The sequence below is a fragment of the Mirounga angustirostris genome, unplaced genomic scaffold (assembly GCF_029215605.1).
Source record: "Mirounga angustirostris isolate CCGP_5_RB_7025 unplaced genomic scaffold, mMirAng1.0.hap1 SCAF_7, whole genome shotgun sequence".
Classification (NCBI taxonomy): domain Eukaryota; kingdom Metazoa; phylum Chordata; class Mammalia; order Carnivora; family Phocidae; genus Mirounga; species Mirounga angustirostris.
In genome coordinates this window covers 127,714,649-127,740,704 of record NW_026991715.1, presented here as the reverse complement: position 1 = coordinate 127,740,704, position 26,056 = coordinate 127,714,649, and the positions used below count along the sequence as shown (strand labels likewise).

The following is a 26,056-nucleotide window of genomic DNA, read 5'->3' as shown; positions in this document are numbered from 1 at the left end:
ACTCAGAAGGGAAACTGCAGGGGTGCCTCCCATCCATCATCCAAGCTCAGATGTGCCCTCTGGTCCAGTGCAATTTCAAATGAATGAGGGTCAAGGATGTTTTTACACATTTAACTGTAACTGTGATTTCAGCCATTTCTCCTGCAACATAGCTTCAGATAGAAACCTCTTTCTGTGGACTTATTCTGTATTAGCTAGCTCCCTCCTCCCACAACTAACACACACACACACACACACACACACAGAGTCTGCTCCTCTACCTCCAATAAATTCTATTTTATCCGGAAGCTTTGCTGTGAACAGCCTATTTCCACTGTTCTTTCTCTATCAAGCTACACAGAGATTGGAAAGGAGTTAAGAAATTTTTTTAAGTTTATGTATTTATTTATTTTTAAGTAATCTCTACACCTAATGTGGGGCTCAAACTCATGACCCCAAGATCAAGAGTTGCATGCTCTTCCAACTGAGACAGCCAGGCAACCCAAGATAAGAAATTCGGGGACCTGGGTGGCCCAGTTGGTTAAGCATCTGACTCTCCATTATGGCTCGGGTCATGATCTCAGGGTCATGATCTCAGGGTCATGAGATCAAGCCCCGCATTGGGCTCCACGCTGGGCATGGAGCCCGTTTAAGACTCTCTCTTCTCTCTCATTCTGCAACCCACCCACCCCCGGCTTGCTCTAGTGTGCACTCTCTCTCTCTCAAAAAAATATATATATATAATTTAATAAATGATATATGAGATATAATTTAATGTAATTAATTTAATTTAGTTAATATATACTATTATATATAACATGTAAGTTACTTAAATAATTTATAATATATAACATATAAAATATGTATTATAAAATATACAACGTATAAAATTATATGTTAAATATACCTGTTTTGTAAGTTAAATAACTTGTAAGTTATATAAGCCTCGTTTTAGCTAACTGCTCAACTTCATGTGTTCCTGCTGCAGATCTGCTAAAAAACAAAAGATAGTAAAAATAACTAAAACACAGCAAGAGTAAGAAAAAGGAAGGAAAGCCAAAGAGAAAGCCCAGAAAACCCACAACCGGCGAAGGGGGGGAGGATCAGTCATCAGAGATAAGCTGAGAATGTTGGAGAATCAGAAAGAGAAAAATTCAGTTGCAAACTTAAAAAAAAGGAAAAAACAAAACAAAACAAAAAACTTGCAAGAAGAAAGGAAGCCTGCTTGGAAGAAAGATGTGGTATCTGATGACCCAGTCAGAGAGTGTGGAAGTTGTGTATTTTTAAATTGTGTGACTCATTCCTTAGGGCCAAAGCAGAAATCAAGTGAGGAAAAAAATTCCCAGAGAAAAATATGTCAACAGGGTGGCGGTGGTGAGGGGAGGGTGAATTGGTGACGAGGGGAATCAATGACACCCAATGGGACCATCTAGTATGAAATCGTATCATTCTGACAAATCTGTTTCTCAGAATAACTTATTGCCCTCCCCTCCAATTTAACTGCCAAACCCTGAAGGAATGTGTAAGTGGGAATGAGGCTGAGTTAGAGTAGTGGGTCTGGTACAGGATGCACTGGGGTATGAAAGTCACTCTGTTTTGTTTTATTGTATTGTATTGTATGGTATGGTATTATATTGTGTTTTAATTTTGAGAGAGAGAGAGAGAGACAGAGAGCAAGGGCAGGGGGCAGAGGGAGAGAGAGAATTCCAAGGAAGCTCCATGCCCAGTATGGAGCCCGAAGCAGGGCTCGATCCCACAACCCGGAGATCATGACCTGAGCCAAAATCAAGAGTGGGACACTTAATTGACTGAGCCACTGAGCGCACCCCCCCCCCCAAATCACTCTGTTTAAATGAATGCCTGAAATATCTCAAGGAGAAAAATCAGCAAATCCAACAACATACACCATTAGGAAATCTCGGAAGATCTTATTTTTTTAAATGTGTTTGTTTAGAGGAAGATTTTCAGTGTTGGATTATCAGAAAAGCCTTAAAAGCAAATAACCAAGTATAATCAATGAAGAAAGTAAACAGGACAACCGTGGTGTTACCAAATGGTTTGTGGGGCACATATTCTCTAAAATCCTCATGTATTTAGTCAAGGATACAGAACTTCATGGACCTAAGGTGGACTGGCCCAGAAGCAGAGGCCGTGTCTCCTGTCCTGTTGTCTATGGGGTGCACTGTTGTAAGTGGCCCTCTCTGCAAGGGTAGTGTCCTCCCAGAACTGAGAGGAAAGCCTCATTCTTGCTTTGCCCTTTTATTCCTAGACTTTCCTGAACATCCTGGAAAACTCCACACTTACAATCTCTTAAGGGAATATTTATAAACATCAAGGTTTCCTAAATTTGTTGACCCAAATTTAGCACCAGCAAGGCTCCATCCCCTTGGGAGTGGGAATGCAATTCTAAACAGTATCAGTTGCTATGGTCTGTCCCAGTCTTGGGAGGGCCAGGAAAGCCTATCTGTTCTCAACAGCTTAGATGAAGACACCAAAACAAAAGATTATTGCTTAGTATACTCACCAGAGGTGAGATTAAAGAACTTGAGAACAACGGGAAGTTGTCCTGGCAAGAGCTGTCCATGCCAAGGCCAAGGGTCCTAACATAACAAAACGCCGTGGAGGACAGAAGAGCAACAAAGGATGACAGAGAGCACATCTGGCCACCGTAACCTGTCTTACTTAGCTCCCAAGCCCTCATGTGCATTTTTGGTCTTCTTTTTTTTTTTTTTTTTCTATTTTATTATGTTCTGTTAATCACCATACATTACATCATTAGTTTTTGATGTAATGTTCCATGATTCATTGTTTGCATGTAACACCCAGTGCTCCATTCAATACGTGCCCTCTTTAATACCCATCACCAGGCTAAACCATCCCCTCACCCCCCTCCCTTCTAGAACCCTCAGTTTGTTTCTCAGAGTCCATAGTCTCTCATAGTTCCTCTCCCCCTCCGATTTCCACCCCCTTCATTTTTCCCTTCCTACTATCTTCTTTTTTTTTTTTTTTTAAACATATGATGTATTATTTGTTTCAGGGGTACAGGTCTGTGATTCAACAGTCTCACACAATTCACAGTGCTCACCATAGCACATACCCTCCCCAATGTCTATCACCCAGCCACCCCATCCCTCCCACCCCCACCACTCCAGCAACCCTCAGTCTGTTTCCTGAGATTAAGAATTCCTCATATCAGTGAGGTCATATGATACATGTCTTTCTCTGATTGACTTATTTCGTCCAGCATAATACCCTCCAGTTCCATCCACGTCGTTGCAAATGGCAAGATCTCATTCCTTTTGATGGCTGCATAATATTCCATTGTATATATATACCACATCTTCTTTATCTGTTCATCTGTCAATGGACATCTTGGCTCTTTCCATAGTTTGGCTATTGTGCACATTGCTGCTATAAACATCGGGCTGCACATACCCCTTTGGATCACTACATTTGTATCTTTGGGGTAAATACCCAGTAGTGCAATTGCTGGGTCATACGGTAGCTCTATTTTCAACTTTTTGAGGAACCTCCATACTGTTTTCCAGAGTGGCTGCACCAGCTTGCATTCCCACCAACAGTGTAGGAAGGTTCCCCTTTCTCCACATCCCCACCAACATCTGTTGTTTCCTGACTTGTTAATTTTAGCCATTCTGACTGGTGTGAAGTGGTATCTCATTGAGGTTTTGATTTGGATTTCCCTGAGGCCAAGCGATGTTGAGCACTTTTTCATGTGTCTTTTGGCCATTTGGATGTCTTCTTTGGAAAAATTTCTGTTCATGTCTTCTGCCCATTTCTTGATTGGATCATTTGTTCTTTGGGTTTGAGTTTGATAAGTTCTTTATAGATTTTGGATACTAGCCCTTTATCTGATATGTTATTTGCAAATATCTTCTCCCATTCTGTCGGTTGTCTTTTGGTTTTGTTGACTATTTCTTTTGCTGTGCAAAAGCTTTTTATCTTGATGAAGTCCCAATAGTTCATTTTTGCTCTTGCTTCCCTTGCCTTTGGCGATATTTCTAGGAAGAAGTTGCTGCAGCTGAGGTCGAAGAGGTTGCTGCCTGTGTTCTCCTTTAGGATTTTGATGGACTCCTGTCTCACACTGAGGTCTTTCAACCATTTTGCATCTATTTTTGTGTGTGGTGTAAGGAAATGGTCCAGTTTCATTCTTCTGCACGTGGCTGTCCAATTTTCCCAACACCATTTGTTGAAAAGACTGTCTTTTTTCTACTGGACATTCCTTCCTGCTTTGTCAGAGATGAGTTGACCATAGAGTTGAGGGTCCATTTCTGGGCTCTCTATTCTGCTTCATTGATCTATGTGTCTGTTTTTGTGCCAGTACCATGCTGTCTTGATGATGACAGCTTTGTAATAGAGCTGGAAGTCCAGAATTGTGATGTCGCCAGCTTTGCTTTCCTTTTTCAACATTCCTCTGGCTATTCGGGGTCTTTTCTGGTTCCATACAAATTTTAGGATTATTTGTTCCATTTCTTTGAAAAAAGTGGATGGTATTTTGATGGGGATTGCATTGAATGTGTAGATTGCTCTAGGTAGCATTGACATCGTCACAATATTTGTTCTTCCAATCCATGAGCATGGAACGTTTTTCCATTTCTTTGTGTCTTCCTCAATTTCTTTCATGAGTATTTTATAGTTTTCTGAGTACAGATTCTTTGCCTCTTTGGTTAGATTTATTCCTAGTTATCTTATGGTTTTGGGTGCAATTGTAAATGGGATCGACTCCTTAATTTCTCTTTCTTCTGTCTTGTTGTTGGTGTATAGGAATGCCACTGATGTCTGTGCATTGATTTTATATCCTGCCACTTTACTGAATTCCTGTATGAGTTCTAGCAGTTTTGGGGTGGAGTCTTTGGGTTTTCCACAAATCTTTTTTTGAATCACATTATCTAAGATTTCTCTTCCCCCTTCTATCCATCAACATCGATTAGAACAACAGCATCCCCCCTACTGTTTCTAAACTTCATGAGGCTTAGAACATCGGGACAGTAATTTGCCACAAGGATGCAATATGTGGAAGGGTGAACTCAAGCAGAACTAGTTTCTCTGGGTACGGTGGGCCGATGCCTGTCAAATTGTAATGCACAGGGGCGCCTGGGTGGCTCAGTCGTTAAGTGTCTGCCTTCGGCTCAGGTCATGATCCCAGGATCCTGGGATCGAGTCCCACATCGGGCTCCCTGCTCGGCGGGAAGCCTGCTTCTCCCTCCCCCACTCCCCCTGCTTATGTTCCCTCTCTCGCTGTGTCTCTCTCTGTCAAATAAATAAATAAAATCTTTAAAAAAAAAAATTGTAATGCACATACAAATTACCTGGGGAGCTTGTTAAAATGTAGGTTCTGATTCAGCAAATCGGGTAGGACCTGAGAAGTTTCATTAGTAACAAGCTCCATGTGATGTTCAGGCCGATGGTCCATGGGCCACACATTTTGTAGCAAGGACCGAGTCCACTCAAATAACAGACCCAAAAAGGCAAAGGGTCTCAACTAAGGTCACAGGGTTAATAAGTACTGAGCTAGGACTTGAGCCCAGTTTCTCTGACTCCCAAATCTAGTGGGATTGCTCTGTACAAAATATATGCCAAGTCTCCACAGATCTGGCTGTATGTCTCTCTGACGTAGGTTGTCTGGTCAAAAATAAATCAGTTATGGGACACCTGGGTGGCTTGGTTTGTTAAGCAACTGCCTTCGGCTCAGGTCGTGATCCTGGTGTCCCGGGATCGAGTCCCACATCAGGCTCCCTGCTCAGCGGGGAGCCTGCTTCTCCTTCTGACCCTTCCCCCTCTTATGCTTTCTCTCTCCTTCTCTCTCAAATAAATAAAATCTTAAATAAATAAATAAATAAATAAATAAATAAATAAATAAATCTGTTATGTCACACTGAAAGATCATCTCCAACAACCAAGTGAAACATTTTTTTTCAGTTACAAAACCTAAAACCCAGGCCTCTTGTTTTCTCATTTTTCAAAGTTCTTATTAATATCTGTTCATCAATGGAGACATTTGTGAAAGGAACTAGAGCTTTCTGAAAGCTAATATTTAAGCTCCCTGGACCTATGATTCATACACAATCAAAAAAGAAGAGGAACGGTAATATATGAACATCAAGTGGGAAACTCTGCACATCTCATCTTCAGTCTCTGTAATGAAAACAGAAATGAGATTCAAAATAAAGCCTTCGGAGAAGAGATATACAGGAGAAGGGAATAACATCTCCAGCTGCATTTCTGTGAACACATAAGCCAAGTAATTAACCCAGTAACAAACAGAGCACCTGGCCTCCTCTCATCCCCCATAAGCCGGGGGTCATTCCTTCTCCTGGCCTGTGCTTGGTCCACAGAGAAGGCCCCTAATTCAAGACCTAGCAAAGGGAAGAAAATAACGCTGCTTCTTGAAATACAGGTTCTTCAGTTCTCTCTCTCACTTCCAATCCATCCTGCTGGGAACTCACAAGATAACTGAAAAGGAAGCAGAAAGATGAAAAAGAAGGGGAGGGGGACAACGCTCATGGGATGAGTCTGTAACACAAAGCACTAATAATGAGGAGCGGCATCTTCTGCCAGCCAGAGGCCCTGTTCCAAAGTCTCACGTCGGAGTCAGCATGGGTCTGACCAGGCAACCCCCAAAGGTCAGGGGTCACGGGAATTCTTCAGCCTGGGAGCAGAGTTAGGGGATACACAGAGCATTTCTTTCCACCCCTCCTGGCGAAGAACGACAAACCTGACACACAGGCATCCCACAACTCAAACAACTGTGTTCTGCAAACAAGCCACAGAGTTCGAGATCAGGAAGCAAGGCAAGAAGCCATGCTGGGCAAGTTTTCCCACACAGTTCTGCCAATGGATTTCATTCCTTGGCTACATCACCCTGGGCTTCAGCCGGAGCTCAAGAACAAGAGGGCAGAAATGGTTACATTCTTTGATTGTATGGAAAAAGAAGCCGCAGACCTTTCCATCCGGGCCAAGAACTGAACTGCGTTTAAGGGAGTACAGTGGTATGAAGCATACCCCTCTCTCAGTGGACGCGCCATCACACAGCATAGAGTTTTAAATGCCATTCATCTCATTGACAACATTTGCACAGCAAAACACAGAGAATACTTCATTCTTGCGTTTTTGGAAATGAGAACCTAACAAAGTTTAAAGAGTTACAATGATATAACAGCACATCCTAATAAAAACTGAGGTCTTATTAGTGAGAAGCTGGAAGACCACTCCAAGGCTTCATAGGGTCCTGCATCCTAAGATTAAATTTCTTTTTTGGGCAGATGTTCCATTTGCTCTGGTGACAAAAAGTAAAATTCTCTTCACCTCAGTGTAAAGATGGCTAAACAAAGAAACAGAGGGGTGCTCTTCAAACATGGTCATTGGGTAGAAATGTTTTTCTCTGACATGTCAATAGGATCTGAGCATTTATGTAACTGTATCTTCCTAAGAAGCCTCCTCCCTTGTTCCAGCTCAAGCAGTTGTTCATTGGAGATCAGAAGCAAAGAACCCAATAGTCTCAGGAAATAGACACCGACTTGTTCTTCACCTTGAATTGAAGAGGTTGGGGAAAAGTATTGGTCAAGACTTTCGAGAGCTCAATGGAAAAGGATCTGCTCTTTTTTTTTTTTTAAGATTTTATTTATTTGCGAGAGAGAGAATGAGAGACAGAGAGCATGAGAGGGAAGAGGGTCAGAGGGAGAAGCAGACTCCCCTGCTGAGCCTGATGTGGGACTTGATCCCGGGACTCCAGGATCATGACCTGAGCTGAAGGCAGTTGCTTAACCAACTGAGCCACCCAGGCGCCCAGGATCTGCTCTTAATGTGCATACACAGCCCACCTCTCCATACTGCTATATGAAACTGAGTACCTCAAGCTTTGGGAAACATGCTGACAATGGGTGACTCTGTCCTCATGTGACTGTCATCTGGGGGCAAAGGGATGATAAAAAGCCCTCTTTTCCTCCTGAAGCTAGGATTTGGTTCAGTTGGTAGAGCGTGAGCTAGATTTCAGCCCTCACTGGTCCCCATGATGGGGTACTTTTATGGAGTTGGCTTTAGGTTGGGGTTTCCCCTGAAGCAAGTAGCTATTCCTTGCAAGAAACACCTGGAAAAAAGAAATAGAAGATGGGCTTGAGTCTGGGGTGGGGAAATTTTCCTCCTTTCTCAGAGGCCTTGTGATTGGGCCCAGGACTCAGTAGAGAACTATGCTTCAGTGCACCCGACAGCAGGGAGATGGCCAGTAAGGCAGATCCTTGCTACAGATCAAAAGGCCAGGTGCTTGGTCAGAGACCCTCTTGGAGCTCAGCCTAGACTCAGCACAGCCAAGGCGAAAAGAAGTCTCAGGTCATTATGTGTATTGTCCTTCCTTCTCTTTATATGCAAACTTTTTAAAGAATCTTACTGAAAATTAGTTTGGAATCTGATGTGCTTTGCAGAACTAAGAAAAGCCCTGACCCAGGCCCAGAAGAGAACAGTAAAGTTGATAGCAGTGTCTCCTTCCCAAAGTCAACATGATGGTGGCAATCACAGTGGCAGTCACAGTGTTCCTGGAGCCACAGTGTTCCTAGCGTCACAACGCTCTCAGACCCAGGAGGGCCACATAGCAGAACAACATCACACTGCCCTGATGAGGAGCCAGTGCCCTGGGAACACACCAGAAGTGATTCATGGGCCATTTAAGCAGACTGCATTCTAGAAGTCAATAGGCGGCGGGCGAGCCATTGTTTGGGTGGTTGAGGAACCATAATCTCATTGTGAAGCCAAAGCCTAGAAAGGTCTACAGGAATGTGGGGCAGTAAAAGGCTAAATGCTGAAATAAACGCATCCTTCCCTTCAACCACTATTTACTGAAGGTTTACTATGGAACACAACTAGATGTGTGAACAAGACAGCATGAGGGAAAGAAAAGTTAAGCAAAAAAGAAAAGAAAGTATCAGGTATTTTAGGTTCTTTTAAAAATAAAACGGGCAATGTGATAGAACACTGGAGGCATCTAATGTAGACTGAATGGTCAGGGAAGATCATGAGCTGGGATCTGAAAGACAAGAAGGAGCAGCGATGTAGAAATCTGAAGGAAGAACATTCTAGGCAGAGGGAACATGAATGCAAAGGAGATGAGGCAGAGTGTGTTTGGTGCAACTGAAGAACAGAGAGGTCAGTGTGCCTGGAGTACTCGGCGGGAGGGCAAGGTGATGGGGCAGGAGGGCAGGGAGGTAGGCAATGAGCAGGTCAGAGGGAGCCCGGAGGCCAGGACAAGGCATTCGGGTTGTATTCTACCGTGATGGGAAGTAAGTAGAGATTTGCAGCAGCAGAGCGCACTGCTCCATGAATGGGTTTAAAAGTCCAGTCTGGCCATGGTGAGAAATGGTCTGCAGGGAATTAACACAGGAAGTGGAGGACCACTTGGGAGGTCAATGCCGTGGTCCAGAAGAGACAGGACGGTGACTAGAACTAGGGGAAAGTCTCTCAACCTCGAAACTACTAACATTTTGTACCATATAATCCTTTGTTGTGGAGGGCCATTCTGTACACCGTAGAAAGTTTCCAATATCTCTCACTAGAAGCCAGAAGCAATCTCCCCTTTCCCAGTTGTGACAACCAAAAATATCTCCAGACATTGCCAAATATCCCCTATAGGGCAAAACTACCCCTGTTGAGAATGAGCAAACTAGGGTGTTAGCTGTAGAAGTGACAAGAGTGGTAGATTCTGCACATATTTTGATGGAAGAGCGGACAGGATTTGCTGATAAGAATAAATAGAGAGTGGGAGAGAAATAGATGAGTCAATGATAATTCCACGGGTTTTGGCCCAGGTAACTAGAAGAATGGAGTAGACGTGCCCAGCGATGGGGAAGATGGCTGGAGGAGGGAATAGAGAGGATTGCTTTGGGGACGCCTGGGTGGCTCTGTCGGTTAAGTATCTGCCTTCAGCTCAGGTCATGATCTCAGGGTCCTGGGATCGAGCCCCGCATCAGGCTCCCTGCTTAGCAGGGAGCCTGCTTCTCCCTCTCCCTCTGCCTGCCGCTCTGCCTCCTTGTGCTCTCTCTCTCTGTCAAATAAATAAAATCTTAAAAAAAAAAAAAAAAAGAGGATTGCCTTGAACATGTCAAATTTAAGATTCCTATTAGGCATACATGTAGAAATGGCAAAGAGCTGGAACTATCAGAGTTAGATACATAAATTTAGTAGTTATTCGTATACATATACAGAGATAGAGGCAGATGATATAGATGATAAGCAGAGGAGTGATGACAGACAGATAGACAGACAGGTAGACACAAAAGACAGATAATTATACAAAGAGATGATTAGATAGATGATAGATAATAATGATAGATGATAAATGAACAGATAGACAGATGGACAGACAGAATGACAGATAAGTAGATAGCATTTGAGGCTGGTCAGGATCACCTAATAAGAGGGTCAAGTTAGAGAAGAGGGAGCCACAGACCAAGCCCTGGAACATTCTATTAATTAAAGATATGGAAAGGAGTAAAGGATGTTGAGACAGAACTCTCAGAGTGGTGGGTAGGAGTAAAACTGTAATAATACGGTGTCACTTAAGCCAAGAGAAAAAAATACTTAAAAATAGGAATTGTGTCACATGGTGCTGAAACACAAGTACAAGGAAACCAGAGAAGCACCTACTGGCAACACGACCTTCACTGATGACTTGACAAGAGCAGTTTTCATGAGGTGTCATAACAATGTGGGTAAAGAGATTCAGCTACTCCTACTAAGCCAACAAAAGAACTGAGTACTTTTTCAAGTATTTGAAGCTGTTATCTACAATGGTGTGAGATAAGCAGGGATGACTAATGAGATTATCCATATTTTTCGTGTAGAAATAGTTTGCAAGGGGCATATGAGGTTAAGGCAGTCACTGAAATGAAGGTTCTTGCTACAGCTTTTGAGACAAGCTGCACACTTAAAAACCTACCAAAAAGGGAAAAGGGCACTGGAATTCTTCAGACTGAAAAGAAATCCTAAATCATACTAATGAGGCATAGAAACTTGGGTTCCATCAGAGCAGACTCTTCTCCAAACCTGCTCTGAATCAATGAGCTAAGTCTTGCCCACCAGCCCCCATCTTTCAGCAGCAGGGAAGACAGTGAGGTTCAGCACAGAAGAAATTACTATCATTCTACCAGACTAATTTAGAATCAGAAAATTCTCCAAAACAGAATACTTCAAGAATAAACGTGAGTGAACAAACCAAGGGAACAAATTTGCAAAAACAGTTTCACAATTTTTCCCCAAATAAATTCTCTGACCCAGAAAAGTAAATTAAAAAAAAAATACAAGGCAATTATTGAGTCCATTTAACAGCCTCATTCTCTAATCATACTAACTACTGGACAGGTGGGATGGGCCTGCAGGTCCATAAGAACAACCCATTTAATGGCTGGGAGATTTCCTGGTGAGAAATGCCATCAGAGTGAGATTTAGAAGGGAGGGCCCAAGGAGCTACAAAATTCTCACCTTGGGAAAGAGGGAAGACCAAACATCTTGGATCTTTCAGTCCCACCAGTCAACCTGGATAGGTTTCATGGGAAGAATTGGAAGAGACTTACCATGTTCATGGATTGGACTAAACATAACAAATGTTAATTTCCCAAATTTATATATAGGTCTAATATAATTCTTACCAAAATCTCAGCAAATTTTTGTGGTCAGATTATTCTAAAACTTATATGGAAAGGCAAAGGAAGGAGAATTACTAAAACAATTTTGACAAAATATAAAACAGTAGGAATCATTCTACTTGATTTCCAGACTAATTATATAGCTATAGTGATAAAGATTCTACTGGTGGAAGAGAATATAAAACTCAGAAATAGACACAAAAATATTTCCAAGTGATTTTTGACAAGTATAGAAGCAATTCAATGGAAGGAAGGTAACTTTTTTTAAAAAAATGGTGCTGGAGCAATTGGACATCCATAGGCAATAAGAAAAAAAAGAGAATGAGAATGAACCTCTACCTAAGTCTCACATCTTATACAAAAATTAACTCAAAATGGATCATGACTTGGGGCACCTGGCTGGATAAGTTGGTTACGCGTCTGCCTTTGACTCAGATCACGATCTCCAGGCCCTGGAACTGAGCCCCAGGGCGGGCTCCCAGCTCAGCAAGGAGTCTGCTTCTCCTCCCTCTTCCTCTCCCCCTGCTTGTGCTCTCTCTGTCTCTCTCTCTCTCAAATGAATAAATAAAATCTTTTTAAAAAAATTTTTTTAAATAAAGGGGAAAATTTTTTTTAAAAATGTATCATGGCTTAAATATAAAATGCACACATAAGGAAGAGCTGGGGGGCTGAAGGAAACAGGTGTGTCTATAAAAGGACAGCACAAGGAATTGTTTGTGATGGAAATGTTGGGCATCTTGACTGTATCAATGTCAAAATGCTGGCTATGATATTGTACAGTAATTTGGGCAAGATGTTCCCATTGGGGGGGACTGAGTCAAGGGTACATTGGATCTCTCAGTATTAGTTCTTTCAACTGCATATGAATCTATAACTATCTCAAAATAAAAAGTTTAACTTTAAAGAAAAACTGAAAATAATACCTCTTTGAAAATTTCAATTCATAATTGAGCTCAAAACAAGAAAGAAAATCTCAGTGTGCTAAAAGGGAAAAGGAAAAAGTTGAGTGGGAGTTGAAGCTTAGTGGCCCTCGAGAGAGAGAGAGAGAGAGCCATGACCAGCTAGCTAGCTATTCAGATTAGGGGTCAGGATCTAATGCCCCGGTAGTGGCTGGAATTGAGGCTAGGCTTTAGGATAGAGCCAAAAATCATATTCACTTTAATAAAGCCTGAGGTGAGAAATACTGTCTCTGACTGTGAACAAGAATTTAAAATATTTACTAAAATAACAAACATTAAAAATATTTACTGACTCAGGTATACAGTCCAGGTGCTGGGAGACTAGACCAAGCCATCGATGAAGGGGGTTACCCATGAAGGGTCAGAACCCCAATCCCGTATCATGCAGAAGTGTGGAGTGTAACACTTTACAGAAACGTCAACTGAAATACTAACAACAAACTGACCTGGAACAAATCCTTAGAGGGCCCCTGGCAACAGCAAATCCAAAACGACCCCCCTGGGAGTCTCACAGGTAATGACTCCCACCAAGGAGGACTTCCAAGTCTAATTGATTAAACAACACGGTCTCTCCATCAAAGAACTTAGAATGGAACAAATCAACTAAACTGTTCAAAAGAAGCAAATTCCATAACTTCAAGGTTATAAAGACTTGAAGGGAGAGAGTGACGAGAATGGTAAAGACGACAGAGGGAATGCTGCTGGGCTGGGACACGGGCTGACTCAGTGGAGAGCAGCCTCCAAGAAGATGGGGACCAAAGCCATGTGGAAGGTATTAAGTGGAGGAAGGAGGTCACCCCACACCCTGGCCCGAGTGACCTTTCTTGGGTCTTCAGTTTGCAACCATCTGAGCCTGCTCCGAGGGAAGCTAAATAGACCCTAAATTATAGACAACCCCAAGAGAACACAGCCTACAGCATTAGGGTGACTACATCTAAAGCAAAGATTATGCCAGGCCTGAGCCAGAGAAAGGAGAAGCAGATGTCCTCCTCCACATGAGAGTGTTTGCTTCCTCAGAGAGCCTTCCCAAACGCCACCTCTGTCCTTAGGGTGGTGGGGGGCATAAAAGTGAATATATCCTAAGCCTGCCGTCCTGTGAATTTGATGGAGGGGTCATGTTTGGGTGAAAGGGAAAACAAATACCACAGAAGTCAGATTCCAGATAAGTGATCAGGAGAAATCAGACACACGTCCAACCACTATCACTTCGATGCGGAGCACTGGCCATAATGGTACATGAACTTGGAGCCAGCCAGCTCGTATGCTCACAGAAAGGGAAGAAAGTCACTTGGATTTTAGTGCCTATTTTATAACTGTCCATAAACTGTTCAATTCTGTGTAACGGGCTACAAAATTATGCCAGTAGACTCGTTCTTCTGGCAAAAATCATTCAGCAATTTGAATCTAAAATTTCCATCATCTGGCTACCACATTAGTCCATTAGTGACTATTTGCTTCTTTGTGTCCCTGTGTTTAGTATGAATCTGGAATCTGAATCTGAAAATGCCCACATGGTAGTCCACACTGCTCCCTGGGGCCATTTGAAATTGAAAAGGTCCCAATATTCTGTTCCCGAGCGTGGAATAATGCTAAACAGTGTGCAGTCTCCCTGAGAAAGCACAGGATGAAAAGGGGGGACAACTGAGAGCAGCAGTTCTCAACCCTGGCTGCACGCTAGAATTATTCGGGGAGAACTGCTACTTTAGAGTAATATTGGCTAATACTGCTAATTAATCCCCACTCACGCTAATCCATTGGCTGGCAACACCTACCACACATTAGAGTTTCCTAGGGAGCTTTAAAAAAATTACTGATGTCTGAGCTCCAGTCTCAGACCACTTAAATCCAAACATCTGGGAGGACGGGTGGGGAATGGGTACTTTTTAAAAGCTCCGCAGAGGATCCTAATGTTCAGCCAGGGTTATGAATGACTGCTCTAGTCCAGTCTTAAACTTCAGTGAGCACCAGAATCTCCTGGAGGGGTCATTAAAACAAGCGTTTCAAATAAGCAGATAACAGAGATAGAAGGTAGATTAGTGGTTCCCCAAAACCAGGGGAGGTGAGGGGATTAGAGGGCAACTTGTAAGGGGTAGAAAGTCTCGGGCTCAAATTAGCTGCGCAGTAAAGTTATTCGACATCTTCAAGCTTCATCATCTACTCAAATATAACCAAGATGGGGGGCTGGAGAGCAGAAGAGGATGACATACAGAAAACCCCTCACACGCCACACAATCCAGTACCTGGCATATTGGAAACATAAAAAATTGATAATAGCACCCAACATCCATTGAGTGTGTATTATTCGTAAGCACTCTCCTAAGGTGTTTACATGTATTTATTCATTTAATTCCCACAATACTCTATTACGGGGATCAGGACTTTTATTTTCCTATCAAAGCCAGATAGCAATTTTGGGGGCTCATGGGCCATACAGTCCTGATCCCAACAGCTCTGCTGTTGTACTGTGAAAGCAGCCTTAGACAATGTAAACACGTGGGCTTCTCTATGTTCCAATAAAACTTCATTTATGAAAACAAGTGGTGGTCCAGATTTGGTCTGCGGGCCGTTCTTTGCCAAGCCCTGCTATGTGAGATGGGTATTGTCATTATCTCCATTTTATCTCTCACAAGTGAGCAAACCAAGGCACGAAGGGATAAACTGAGCCTAAGTTTCCGTATGAAGTCTGATGACGAAGTCCACATAGTCAGCTATCTACCAGAGCAGCTGCTGGCGACACCGTCTTCGCTATGAGCCTCTCTCAGTCCAAACCCAGGTCCTCCTAATTCAAAAGGGGCTGGCCAGCCACTCAGGTACAATCCCCTCAGAGCGGCCTCAGAGGCTGAAAACCCGACTCCAGTCCTCCCTTCCCCCCACGCCGTTCCTGGTGGAAGTTCTCCCTGCTCTGAGGCCTCAGCGCCCTTACTCTCCATACCTCCCGCATTGGTCAACTTTTACTTTCATGCATTTCTCCCCAACCCGTTTGGCAGCCAGGACCATGCACATCACAAGTGTTGAATCTGCACGTGCTGAAGGTGGGTGCGAGCCCACTGGTAACTGGGTGTGCAGGCTGGGAGGACAGGGGCCTGGGGGCAGAGGAGGGAGGCGAGGGACCCAGGCACTCACCAGTCCCTGGCAGGCGCTGAGGGCCGCGGTCCCGATCCTGGTGCCCCGTTGCAGCACTGTGCCCCGGAGATGGCAGGGGGGTGCCGAGGAAGCCACCATCTTCACATGGGAAAGGTTCCCGTATCTCCGCTCCAAGATATAGCTTTTGGAAAGAAATCCCTGATTGACGGACAAGTTAAAGAACAGGTCCTTCTCCTCGTGTGAAATTCTGTAGTACACCCGCTCCTCTGGGCCATCCAAGTCTCTCTTCCTCCTGTTGTTGCTGCTGACGGGATGGTGCAAGCCATAGGACTGAAAATGCCCACTGGCATCTACCCGGACGGGGGCCACCACGTGGTATTCAGGCAGGGCCTTGATAAAATGCTCTGAAAGAAAAGGACACAAAGAATAAAACTGAGAGCACTCTCTGCTGAGTCTCCAGCAAGGTAAGCGCTCGGCCATTTGGAACTTAGACTTTAGCGTGTTGATGGCAAAATACCCCTGTTGGCCTGAAGTTTACAGATCCCATCTACCGCACAAACACCGGCAACAGTAAACTCCCTGAACCACTCAAAAGCGACTCGGGGCCCCTCCTGGATGACACGTGGCAGTCTGAGCCGGCACCCGGGCACAACTCTGGATGGCAGATGTTTTCCCAGAGACAAATCAAGATGAGAATTCACTCATGAGGCGTCCAGTTAGCAAGGAGGCAAGGTCAGCTTAAGGAATGTTTCAAGTCTTGAGTTGATGAATACAAGTCACAGAGTCTCACTGTTTATTTTAAGGAGCTTAAACGCCTCAGGAACTTCCCATTAACTCAGGTTCAAAGAAAAATAAAAACAGCTAACCCGTCGTATAGACTCTGACAAACTTCACACGGATCACAGCATTAGTGTTCTGTAACATGAAACCGGTACTTAAAGAAACAAAGTTGGATTTTTTTTTTTTTTATTTTTACAAAGTATACAAAATAAAATGGTAAGATGAAAACTTTAAAAATGCAAGACAGGACACTTGTCCCTTCCACACAGGAGAACACATACACCTTTTGGCTTGCTCACGTTTAAATTCCCACCACTTCCTCCTCATCCTGATGTTTGAAAAGAACAAGGAACCTAACTAGCAGGGGCGAATCATCCCTCAGGATGCCAGACTACTTCAGGCAAACCATTAGCCACTTAGTAAAATAACTCATTGTTTGCGTTAGAGAGAAAAAAGAAAAGAAAAGAAAGAAAGAAAAGGAGCCAGGGAGGAAGCAAGAGAGCGAGAAGGAAAATCAAATTCCACTTGCCACCTCCCAGATGTATTCCTTGCGCCTTCTAGCTTACGTTGTTTTCTACAGTTACGTCGCACTTTTGCACTCTCTACTGATAGCCTGTTTATTCTCACTTAGGCTTGAACATCCCAACTACAATCCCCCTTCTTTCTCCTAAGGTCCCTGGTTCAAGTTCTTTCAGGTCCTTAACTTTCCATACCTCTCAGAATAGCCTCATTTTACCATGGTTTTTGTGCATCAGACTTTATTCCCGAAGCCTCTGGAGGCAGAATCTTGCCCATCGCAGCTGCCTGGCTCGCAATGTGTCGCTCTATCAACGAGCACATCTGTAGTAGGTTAATTAAAAGAACTGGACTTAATGGGGTACATTTATAAAACAGCCTCTTTTCCCAGACAACTGCCTTCCAACACACTTTGTGAAATTGTTCATCTCTGCCTTGGATGAAATCTGGGGCAGAGCGCAGAGTTTTCAACTTAGGTACTAATAAATAGTCTCCGTTTTTTAGGTGTAAAAAAATCCAGAATCACTGCTTCTAATTGCAGCAGTTCTGAGCAACAAATCACACAGCAACATGGACAAACCTTTAAAAACAAGGTTCAGTGAAAAATAAGAAACAATACAAGTTAATACAGAGCCACTGACATCAATGGAAAATACATGCACACCAAAACAATAATACAAAGTCAGCCAGAACATATGCAAAGGAAAAATACATATGGAACCCATTAAAATGGTTTTCCATGAGGAGGAATGGGAGTGGGGACAAAAATGCAAAAAAAATAATAAAATAAAGCAAGAAAGGGGTTTTGCGCAAATCAGTGACGCTAGCGTGCCATGAACTAGGAGTCAAATTGACTCAGTCCTCTGATACTCCCCAAAGAATATCTGGACATATTTAGCATCAGAGTCTCACCGACCTTCCAAGTTCAGAGCTTAGGAGGGGAAAGGCCAGGGTGGGTCGGAAGAAAGTGGATACAATTGGCTTCCTTTGGGTTACTCTTTTCTTCTGCTACTCACAGTAATGTCTCTGGCTTCTCCAGGGTGAGCAGTGGATGGAAGTTAGGGGCAAAAAAAGTCTTACCCAACAGTGTATAGCCATCATCTTGCAATGGGCCCGGCTGTGCGTGCTCACTGCCCAGATGCTGACTCCCCCTCTCAGGGAATGCTCCTATTTGCCTTATAGGGCCTGTCGCTGAAGATGCATCTCAAAGAATTAAACATGATTTTTGAAAGTATAAAATGAAAGATAAAGCTTGCCTAAGCCCTAGCACCTACTCCTCAAAGAATAAAAGAGCAAACAAATTTAGAGCTCTTGACCCAGTTGCTTTCTTTCTAATGGGTTTTGAAGAGATCCAGCATAAGTTGGCTATACAATAATATAATGATAATAACCACAGTAACCATTTAACGAGCACTTGCTATGAGCCAGGCACCATCAGTCCCTTCTCACTCAGTCCTCACAATTTCAGTGAATTCTCATTTCATAGATAAAGAAACAGAGCCTAAGAGAGGTCCCAGAGCCAATATGCAACATCACTTATACTGAAATCTCATGTTTCCTATTTCAAAATCATGTTCTTAGCCCCTGTACTTCATGTACATAAGCAGTTGCCCTTGGCAGAAATGTATAACAGAGTAGAAGTGATATCACTGCCCTGGGGAGATGATTTGACAAGAAGAAGGTGGCTTGACTTCTTTAAAAGGCTTCAATTTGCTCAGCAATAAAGGGAGGATAATAATGGCCTGTTTGGCAGGTAGAGTAACAAGGGGTAAGACTAGTTTTGCCTCTTGATTTGATTGCAAACGAAGCAGCTAAGCCATGTCAGCCCATAGGTGTGGACAGAAATAAGAGGCCACGGGAGTGTGACTTATGCTGGTGGCCCACCTGCCGTTGCTTTATCTATACAAAGGAGTCACAGTACGAGTTTTCACCCCCTAGGGTGGCTGTGAGGATCCAGTGTGTATTAATATATGTAATAGATGTAGAGCGGTGCTTGACAAATAGCACTCAGTGGCTATGATTGGTATTAAAGATAGAAACTTGGCCATCAAGGATCACTGTGGCCATAAATAGGTATAAACTCCAAGCAGAGACAGGAGAGAAGCCCTCGCTCACCTTGGCTTCCTCTCAGTGGGTATTTAGTTTGGAAGATGAGGTAGCTATAACTTTGGCCAACAGAAGGCAGAGCTCAGAGGGGATATGATAGAAATGGAGAAAGTATATGTCAGGAAATAATTTTTACCATTCCTGTGGTCAAGCCCAGCATTTAGAGTATACCAATCTGGTCTTGTCTAATCTGTACGGTTCTCTGGGACAGATATTATTAACTATGTCCCTCATCTTAGCCCTCATTCCCACTCCTGTAAAAAGACAATGGAGAAGGACAAGGATTCATTCTGGGGTGATCTGACCCCGAAGCCCACCCTTCTAACCGCTGCCCTTGCTGCTTCTCAAGGGGCTACCGCTGAGAACCAGATGTCAAGTTGGGGAGTCAACAAGGCTGTGGGTGGGAGGAACTGAGGCACACTGAAATCCCATCACAGTCTGCAGCTTTATGGAAACACATTATCAGCCCTGAATACCTTGACTTGCCTTCTTTAAAATTAGCCTCGAAACCCTCGGTCACAAACATTGATGATACTTCATGAGAAGCTTTGAGTGAAGCCTGTTGGCACAAATGCTTTTGAAAATTCGCAACATCAGGCGATTTTTTACCCTCTGCTTAGAAAGAAAGGAGAGAGGTAAGAGAATATTTACCTGCCAGATTTTATAGTTTAGGTTAAACCTATACTTAACTCTTTGTATTGTGTATTTCTATCTTAGAGAGCAATGAATTTCTAAGGACTCTTCACTAAAAAGAGCAATGAAATTCTCTAAGAGTCAGAAGTTCATTTTCATAATTCTCTTCCATGGGATGCTGCAACCTTTCAAATATATTTTTACCACAGAAAACCACATGTGTCAAGATGTGGAGGATCGCGTTGATCCCTCCCAAGTTGTAAAATACGCCACAGGAGGTTGGAGTTGCTCACCAACTATATGACCACCAACCTCCGGACTATCATTGCTTATGATAACAAACACAAATAAAATACCCAAACTGTGAAGTGTCTTCTTACATAAAGAAAATACATGAAATCACTTCCTTCTTTCTTTTTTTCCAAATAGCATAGATACATTATTAGGCCATTTGTCTTAAAGCACACTCAAAACACTTGTCTGGAAACACTCCCTCTGTTCTTACACCAACCTGTGCTGCCGAAAACACATTTCTACTGTGGGATAAAGTGCCCGTCCTGTTGATTTCAGAGTTGCTGGGAGCAAAAGAGATCATAGATGCAGCCGGTGACTTGTAGACAATACAAGGAATAAGGAACCCAAGGGGCTATCACTGGTTGTGGGAAAAAAGGCAGTATGTTGTGCGCAAGACTAATATTTCCCGTTGTTCTGACACTTGGTTGGGAACCAAGAAACCTTGTGGAAGTCACTGCACTTTTCTATATCACAAGTGAGTGATGTGGAAAGAATACTGGGCAGAGTGTCAAATCTGCCTTTTCTGGTCCCAGAAAAGATTGGATGTACCTCTGTGTTCTTTTCCAGGGCTAAAATCCTCCCTCTGCCCGACCCGTAGGGCTAGAAAGAATGTTAATGATTATCTAGGATCAGAATGTTTCCAACCACACCCTGTACAATCCCCTCCACCCCTCGGGTGAAGGAGCACTTCATAGGTGCTCACTGAACACACTGACTAACAGACTCACCTCCGAGGCCCCCCCTTCCTCCTCTGGAAAAATAAGGATGGCAGAGATGATATCTGAAGTCACTTTCAAGTTTAAATGCTCAGAATTTGGGTGCAATTCAAAAATGTCAGAGGGCGCCTGGGTGGCTCAGTTGGTTAAGCGACTGCCTTCTGCTCAGGTCATGATCCCGGGGTCCTGGGAACAAGTCCCACACTGCCCCCCCCCCCCCCCGCTGCTCTGCGGGGAACCTGCTTCTCCCTCTCCCTCTGCCTGCCACTCCTCCTGCTTGTGTGCTCTCTGTCTCTGTCAAATAAATAAATAAAATCTTAAAAACAAAAAAAATGTTGTCAGAGTAGAAGTGGAAATCTAGGTACAACGGTTGTTTGTGAAATGACAGGCTGATCATTTGGGGCAAAACCCAGGTCATCCTAGTCCCATGAAGCCGTAGAATTTTCTCATCCCTTCTCTCCACCTCTCTCTCTCTCAATTGTTCTCCCTGTCTCCACTCGGTTCTAAATGAAGCCTGCTCAGGAATTTCTCTGTTGCACCAAATGTGGATTACTTGTAAATCCATTGGTGAGTTAAGAACAAATATTCTGGAGAAGACTTTTAGAAGTGGAAATTATTTTTAAAACCTAAATATCTGTGCATCGCTGATAAACTCCAAGCCCTCTACAGCTACTTGTCAGTGTCAAATAGTTTCAGCACATAACCCCAGTGGCCACCAAGCAAAACAACCATCTCTCCCCTTCCAGGGAGGAGAGAGCAACGCCCAGGGGGGGTCTGCTCCACACTAAGCTGAATTCGCTTACAAAGAAGATGTGGAGCAAGGAGAGCTGAAAACCAACGCAGGAGAATGTGTGTCTTTGAACCAAATCCTCTCCAAACGCCCTGGGAAGTGCTCACAGGCTCTGATTGTGCTGCCAGAAGGGAGACTTTTCACAAAGGGGCTGTTTTTCAAAGAAAAACAAATGCTGCTATTTTAAACTTGGGGGTGGGAGATTGTATCTGGAAGGTTTACACAAGCAAGTGCTGGGTGACTGACATCTAACCCTGGTGTTCAGGCTCCAGCTTCCAAGGAAAGCAAAGGGACTTGCTTCGGATTGCTCCTGAAGTCACAGCAGATGAGCTCTCAGCAGTATTTGAACTTTGCAATGTAGGCAGAACCCTGTGTGGAAATCCTCAACAAAGGCAGGCTCCTGATCTCTGCCACCCAAGTGGTCTTGCAGATTAAAGGGGGCCCAAATGCTAGAGAAGCTTCTCAAGGCTTGAGCATAGTCAGCAAACACTGAACATAATGTTTGCTAAAGCAGTGGTGGGTGGGTGGGTGGGTGGGTGGGTGTGTGTGTGTGTGTGTGTGTGTGTGTGTTGCCCCTACCCTATTATTGCTAAGAGGCCAGCCTCTGGAGCCAGGCTACCTGGGTTCAAAACCTCACTCCACCATGAGCTGGGCCCATAAACTCATCAGGCTTCCTCAGCATTAAAACCGGGACGGTAACAATGGTCCCTGCACCCCAGAAGGCTGTGGACAGTGGTTGCTGGGCTGACACATGCAGAGTGCCTTAGCAGTCTCGATGCATGGAACTTTCTCCAGCCATGCGGGCCATTGCTGCCCCTCTATCTTCTCCTAGATGCGCAAGGAACTCCCCACCGAACACAAAAGTGTCTCTGACCCTTCCAAGTCCAATAAAAAAAACCAAGGCAGCCGTGCTGCTCTGCCCAAGGGGTTAGGTTTAAGGACAAGTTGTCCTCACAACCCCGCCAGTGTTTTCCATAGCATTGTATGTTTCATGACATTCACAAGGACGTGCAGTCAGCCGCCCCCAGGAAGGCAGGACAGGGAAAGGTGAGCCCCTACAGTGGTAAATGTCCCCCAAAAAGAACTGTTATTTTTTAAAAGACAGCCCTAAATCTTTCCAGGAAACCAAAACACAGCCAAACTCACTCAGCAGGGGGCCGGAATCACATTTCCCCTCCCCTGTCCAGAGCTGAAACTAACTGGAAACACCGCCAGTGGCCAGTTGGAACTTAAAAAAAAAAAAATCATTTTCCATATTCATGATTTGAAAAATAGAGGATTGAAACAGAGCAGCATTCAAAGAAGAGACAAAAGGGGGGGGGGGCATTACCAGTTACCTCTTGGGTCTTTCCTGCCACAGCATTAGTGTATAAGAGACGGGATACTGGCCTTTCAGTAAGAATTAAGGAACCATCACATTCAACACTGAATTCTGAGACACCCTATGTTACTGAGCTCCCAGCCCAGATTTCCTTACAACTCAGCCAAACAGTTTTGCAGAGTTCAGCCAGTGGGGGAGGGGAAGGGAGAGCAACCAACTTTCCACGCGTCTCACCACCACGGTTTTCAAAGGAAATAAAGAAAAGCCACTAACCTTGCCTCCTGTCCGGGAAGTGCACCGGGCCTGGCTGAGCTTGTCTCCCATAGCAAAGGGCCCCAAAGTTAAGGAGGTGCGCTACAATGGAGAGGTTTGCAAGCCAGCTCCTCTGGGCACATGGCATGATTCGGTTGTTGGGGAGAAGAAAAGTCACCAAGGTTTAGCTCTCAGCTCAAGAAATCAAGTCCTCGCCTGTGGCCGAGCAGAAAGATGCAGAGGTGCATGGTCCAGGAGTGGGACGGAGCGGCTGCAAAGCTGCCCACGACTTCCCTTTGCTTTTTCAAGCAGAAAAGGGCTAGTTACCTTTATCCCCCTTCCCTCCTGAAAGGGGAATGATTCAACTGGCAGTCTGCTTTCCGCGGGGTGTGGAACGGGTCAGAGCGGGAGGGGGCAGCCCACCCAAGATCCCCACCCCTCTGCCTTCCGCGCCCGGCCTCGCAGCCAACTCCGCGCATCTTCCTCCGGCCTCCCACCCCCACGCTCCTCCGGCCCCGCCCAGAGCCCTGCCGAGCCGGCCAAATAGGGGAGACCCGGGAGAGCCACCCTGGGCGGGACTGCGAAAAGAGAGGCCCCCAGGCCAGCCCTCCCTGGCCGAAATACAGGCCGAAAGTGCCGAGCGCAGAGGTAGGGCACAGGGGACCCCACTCCTCCACCCTCCCGGCTCAGTGCTGCCCCCTTGGCTGCCTTTGTCCACCCAGTTCCGAACTTTTCCTAACAATGCTCTACGGAGACCCCTCCATCCGCCAGGCTTCTCGGGGATTCCCTTCCAAGGCATACTAGGACTTCCATTTAAAAAAGAAATGGGCAGTTTCTCTCTTGGCCAAGTCACACAGAGGGAAATGGCCTGAGCTAATCTTCTGGTTCAACCCTGAACAAGTCCATGGGCACGAAGACGTGATGAGACCAAATGATTATGAGCTACGCTGGGTCTGCAGGTCCCTTTGGTGCCTTTCTACTTTTATTACCCCACCTTTCCTAGCCCACCTCCACTCACCCACAAGGAAACCAAGACAGCGGAGGAAGTAAATAAGCCCAAGACCTGTGTGAAGGTATTTCTCCAGTTGACCTGCCCAGCTGCTCATGGAGGGGGCATCCACTGGGCTGGAGCTTTACATTACTGAGAGAATGCTGCAAACCAGGGAGCTCGCTAAGCATCCTGAGAATTTACTGGGTAATCCAGCCAAGATTTCACACCTCTGGGCTGAAACAGGCTTCCTTACTCCATTCAGGAGGAATTTGGCCCCATACTGGTCCTCCATGGCCTCCAGCCAGCCATGTGTCCAATGAGAGGTGCAGGAAAGCAACTCCTTCAACCCTGTGCAGGCCTGGGCAGCCCCAGCAAAGCGTGATCCAAGGGCAAGGTGGTCCTCACAGGCTTGGGGTGGGTATGAATCCTTCAGACTGGAAGCATATGCTCCACGGTATTTCCAGGGGGTATGAATTAGTTTTCTATTATCGCCATTAAGCATTCCCATAATGTTGGCGACTTAAAACAGCACAGATTTAGTGTCATATAGTTCTGGAGGTCAGACGTCTGAGATGGGTCTCCCTGGACTAAAATCCAGGTGTTAGCACAGCTGCATTCCTTTCTGGAAGCTGTGGGGAAGAGTTGTTTTCCTGTTTTTTTCATCTTCTAAGAGGCTACCCACACTCCTCAGTCCCTTGCCCTCTGCCCCTGGTTTCAAAGTCAGCGATGGCCAGTGAGTCTCCTATATGGCATCATCGTGACACTATCTCTTTTCCCTCCCTTTTCCATTTATAAGGATCCTTGTGATGACAGTGGGCCCACTCAGATCACCCGGAATAATCTCTTGATCTTAAAGCCAGCCCATTAGCAACATTAATTCCATCTGCAACCTTTATCCCCCTTGTCGTGTAACATGGCATGTTATGTCATCATGGGCCAGTCATGGAAGTGCTCTGAGCCTCTTCTCCTGTGACGTAAATATTAAGTAGGAAGAGCATAACTTAAGTGCAAAAGAAACTCAGATATGACAGGCGGTCTGGTGAAATGATCAGGCAGAAATGCAATTACAAGGGCACTGAAGAACCACTTAGAGCCAGAACTCCTTTTGTTTCTTTTCCTTTCTCCCACTTTTCCTTCCCCTCAGTCTCCCTCCTCCACTTCCTCCTCTTCTTCCTCTTCATTTTATCCTTTTAATAGCAAGCGGAGTCTCATCTGAGGGTGGGATCACTCCTGGCTTCCGTGCCCTGGAGAAGAGCTATGTCTCTCAGGTAAAAAACTCTGGGAACTTTTGAGTCCCAATAATGTCAGGGAATATCAGGGAGGATCCATGGAACATTCTGGACTCAGAGTTTCACAACCTCTTCAACTCTAATGGCTTTCCCCTTACTTTCTCTGCCCCTCCTACTCTCAAGACCATGACCAGAAATACCTGTCATCCAGAGTCATCCAAGCCTGAAATATTGAAACTATAAAATCCCACCAAAATTTTGTATTCTGTCAGCCCTTTCAAACCTTTATACCCAGTACCTTGGGTCTTCAGCCTAGTAAGGACTGCCTGTCTCCTGATCTCTCCATCTTTGGTTGTCTCATAATCTATGAGCATCTCTCTGGCTTTATCTCCTTTTCTGCCAGCCATATCCTATGATTCATCTCCTTAAATAATCTCTCACCAGTGCCTTCAACTCTTCCTCATCAAACTCTAACCTTGTTTTACCCTAACTGCTGATTTTCTCGCTTTTTGTTTCCAAGTGCTGTTGAAACAACTCACCTAATTGCACCTACTGGTGCAACTATCAATTCATGTCTCCAAGTTCAGCAAGTTTTCAACATGACTCAGCACAAATACGCATCCTGCTACTATTCTAACACCAAGTTCTTCCTACTTTTTCCAAAATTTACAAAATACCTCCAAAGCTTGGTATTTCCTCGGGGTAGAGGGAAGAGTTCATCTTACTCAACTTTTCCTCTGCTCTTTGGGAAAAGGTAA

At 44.5% G+C, this 26,056-nt stretch overlaps 1 protein-coding gene across 4 annotated transcripts in view; it reads right to left on the bottom strand.

Moving 5' to 3' along the window:
• The window catches only part of ADAMTS12 (ADAM metallopeptidase with thrombospondin type 1 motif 12), a 298,641-nt gene extending 275,109 nt beyond the window's left edge, over positions 1-23,532 (bottom strand). The window contains exons 1-2 of one of the 4 annotated variants that reach the window (XR_008505101.2): positions 23,100-23,528; positions 15,710-16,074 (exon numbers count right to left, since the gene is read on the bottom strand). Coding sequence is in view for 3 of the 4 variants with exons in the window: in XM_064596806.1 (XP_064452876.1) it covers positions 15,710-16,074; positions 23,100-23,226 (492 nt within the window). In the remaining variant the exon portion in view is untranslated. Of the gene's footprint in view, positions 1-15,709; positions 16,075-23,099 lie in introns of all 4 variants that reach the window. The other 3 variants (XM_064596806.1, XM_045862685.3, XM_045862677.3) reach the window with 3 other exon arrangements.
• Positions 23,533-26,056: the final 2,524 nt, after the last annotated feature.